Genomic DNA, 2,500 nt, shown 5'->3' with positions numbered 1-2,500 from the left:
AACAAGCTATGCAGTGTAAAAGAATAAACAGTGTGTTTGTTTGTACTACAGCCTGCCCCTTCCCTGCACTGTCACAATGCTTGTATTACTAATGGATTGGATCTTTCAAACAAACATTGACAGGAGAGCTGTGGCAGCGCAGAAGAAAATATGCACATGCTATCAAACTCAGCAGGACAATAATGTCAAACTAATCCCTGGTCAAATAAAACAAGCAAAATGTACCCTGATTTACCCCATAGTGTCTGCTCCAGTCAGGCGGTGCAGCATATGCTACTTATTCACTGTGTAGATTACAGAGGTGAAGCAGATTTGAATCATCGAAAAGTAATTTCTTCTCGAGAAGGAGAAGAAATAATAACAGATAATGGCTTGGATAATTGGATAATGGCTTTTTGATAATACCTATTCAACTATTATTTATTAAAAAGGGACGTTTCTTGAAAGCGTGTGTTAATTGACATAAACAATCTTGTTGTGTGTGTGTGTGTGTGTGTGTGTGTGTGTGTGTGTGTGTGTGTGTGTGTGTGTGTGTGCGTGCGTGCGTGCGTGCATGTAACTCACACTCGGTTGCCAGGGAGAATCTTGTGTCCGTCTCTGTACCATGTGACCAGGGGTCTTGGGAAGGAAGCTAGCGGGGGAGGGCTGATGACCGCCGCTCGGCCCTGAGTGACCGTCTTTCTCTGCTCCTCTGACGAGAAGGTCCCCTGGTCTGAGAGAGAGAGAGAGAGAGAGGTTATAGTCCATCCTTTTAGCATCTGTAAATGTGTTATGAATCTATATACATTTGAGCCGGTAACACGTTGTGTGCGTGCGGCATGCGCACAGTTTGGCCGCAGTTCAGTTCAGCAAGTCATACACCGTGACGCACGCTGAGCATGTGGAAGCGCCGCCTACGCCCGTGCTCGGCGGCCGTGATACCTCACTGACCGTACCCCCTGCATTTGCAACCCATCACCGTGGTTTCCCTTTCTGTGATGTGCTGGCCCAGGAATATACACGGACACACGACATTCATGGAGAAACAACAACACGGAACAACAACAACAACACACCCGTCCCAGCACGGAAAACACACAGTCAGTGGGAAAACCTAAAGGGCTCCATTTTCGTCACCGCTAAACCTATTATCCCTAAACTTCTTTGCCTTTTTTACTATTTTGAAGAACATTTTTGAATAGTTCAACTAGCCAATCTACATTGACACGTTGTGAGCTTGTAGACTGACCATTTTAACTATTCAAAGATGTTTTGCAAAATAGTAAAAATAGGCAAAGAAGTTTAGGGATAAGGGGTTTAGCGGTGACGAAAATGGAGCCCAAAGTGTGTGTGTGTGTGTGTCTCAGTCGGATCGCACTGCAACAAAATGTTGTGTGACGTTAGACCGAGACCTGCCGCAGGCAGGTCGAGCTTCTAGTATTGATACATTTGTCCAAATGTGGGCTTGTTAATGAGCGTAAAAATGCCTTGGGCTATTGGCTATAGTCTTTACAAGATAGCATCCTTAAACATAATGCATCCTTGTAAGCATCCTTAGTGAGTCCTTGTAAGCATCCTTAGTGAGTCCTTGTAAGCATCCTTAAACCAAATGCATCTGCGTAACCAACTAAGCATACTTAAACCTACTGTAGTGCATCCTTGTAAGTATACTTAAATCTAGTGCATCCTTGTAAACACCCTTAAACCTAGTACATCTTTAAATAGCTGGTGAAATGGCTTTTTTTGCTCATTTTATTTTGACATTTCAGACTTAAGCAGTGTTTCAAGAGTGAGACGGCCAGTGCGAAACATGTTTGTTAATATGTTGCTTATTTCTATCCTAAAATGTTTTCAGATACATGTTTTAGTTTCAAACGTCCGTCTGTGGTCTGCCTACTGTATGTCATCACGCAGTACGTTTTCGTTTGACAGGAAGTAATTAAGATTGGCCTTTTAGGGACCTTTGATATAAGAATGTTATGAAGGCATATTGTCAATTCTTGACCAAATGTCAAACGGTGATTGAACTCCTGCACTCCAGGAAAAGATGTGCAATTTGAGAACTTCACATATCCTGCCATTGGCAATTCAGCATTGTCAGAACATCGTCTGGACACTTCTTTTCAGTAGCAAAGCAGTAGAATTAGCGAGGCTAATCAGTGAATAAAACCTACAGGGAAAACATGCATTTTCAGGAAACCTTCAGGAAAAGATCAGGAAAACGTGAAGATTAGGAAAGGCACGTATCTGTATGCGGAACAAGACGATCCGCACCACTGTTAAAACCATGGGGACAGCATTGATTTTTTTCTTTTGCATAGATTGTTAGGCTACGGATATGCTCTAAATGTGTGGTTCTTATCTTTTCTTGTTTAAGATATATTTTGGGCTTGTCTGCCTTTGATATTTTTCATTTCACCACGTCTTTAAACATCCTTGGAAGCATCCTTAAAGCAATAAAATCAGTGAAGGGGTAAACATCCTGACCGTTATGCTATTAGACATCATGTCTGGTAATGTT

At 42.3% G+C, this 2,500-nt stretch overlaps 1 protein-coding gene across 1 annotated transcript in view; it reads right to left on the bottom strand.

Annotated features, from left to right (window-relative positions):
• Nucleotides 1–2,500, bottom strand: part of sdk1b (sidekick cell adhesion molecule 1b) — a 315,440-nt gene that overhangs the window by 202,595 nt on the left and 110,345 nt on the right. The window contains 1 exon segment of the mRNA XM_079499197.1: nt 565–712. Within this exon segment, the coding sequence (XP_079355323.1) occupies nt 565–712 (148 nt within the window).

This window comes from Electrona antarctica, assembly GCF_951216825.1.
Source record: "Electrona antarctica genome assembly, chromosome: 4".
NCBI lineage: Eukaryota > Metazoa > Chordata > Actinopteri > Myctophiformes > Myctophidae > Electrona > Electrona antarctica.
Note: the sequence above shows the minus strand (reverse complement) of the source record. Positions and strands in the feature narration are given on the sequence as shown.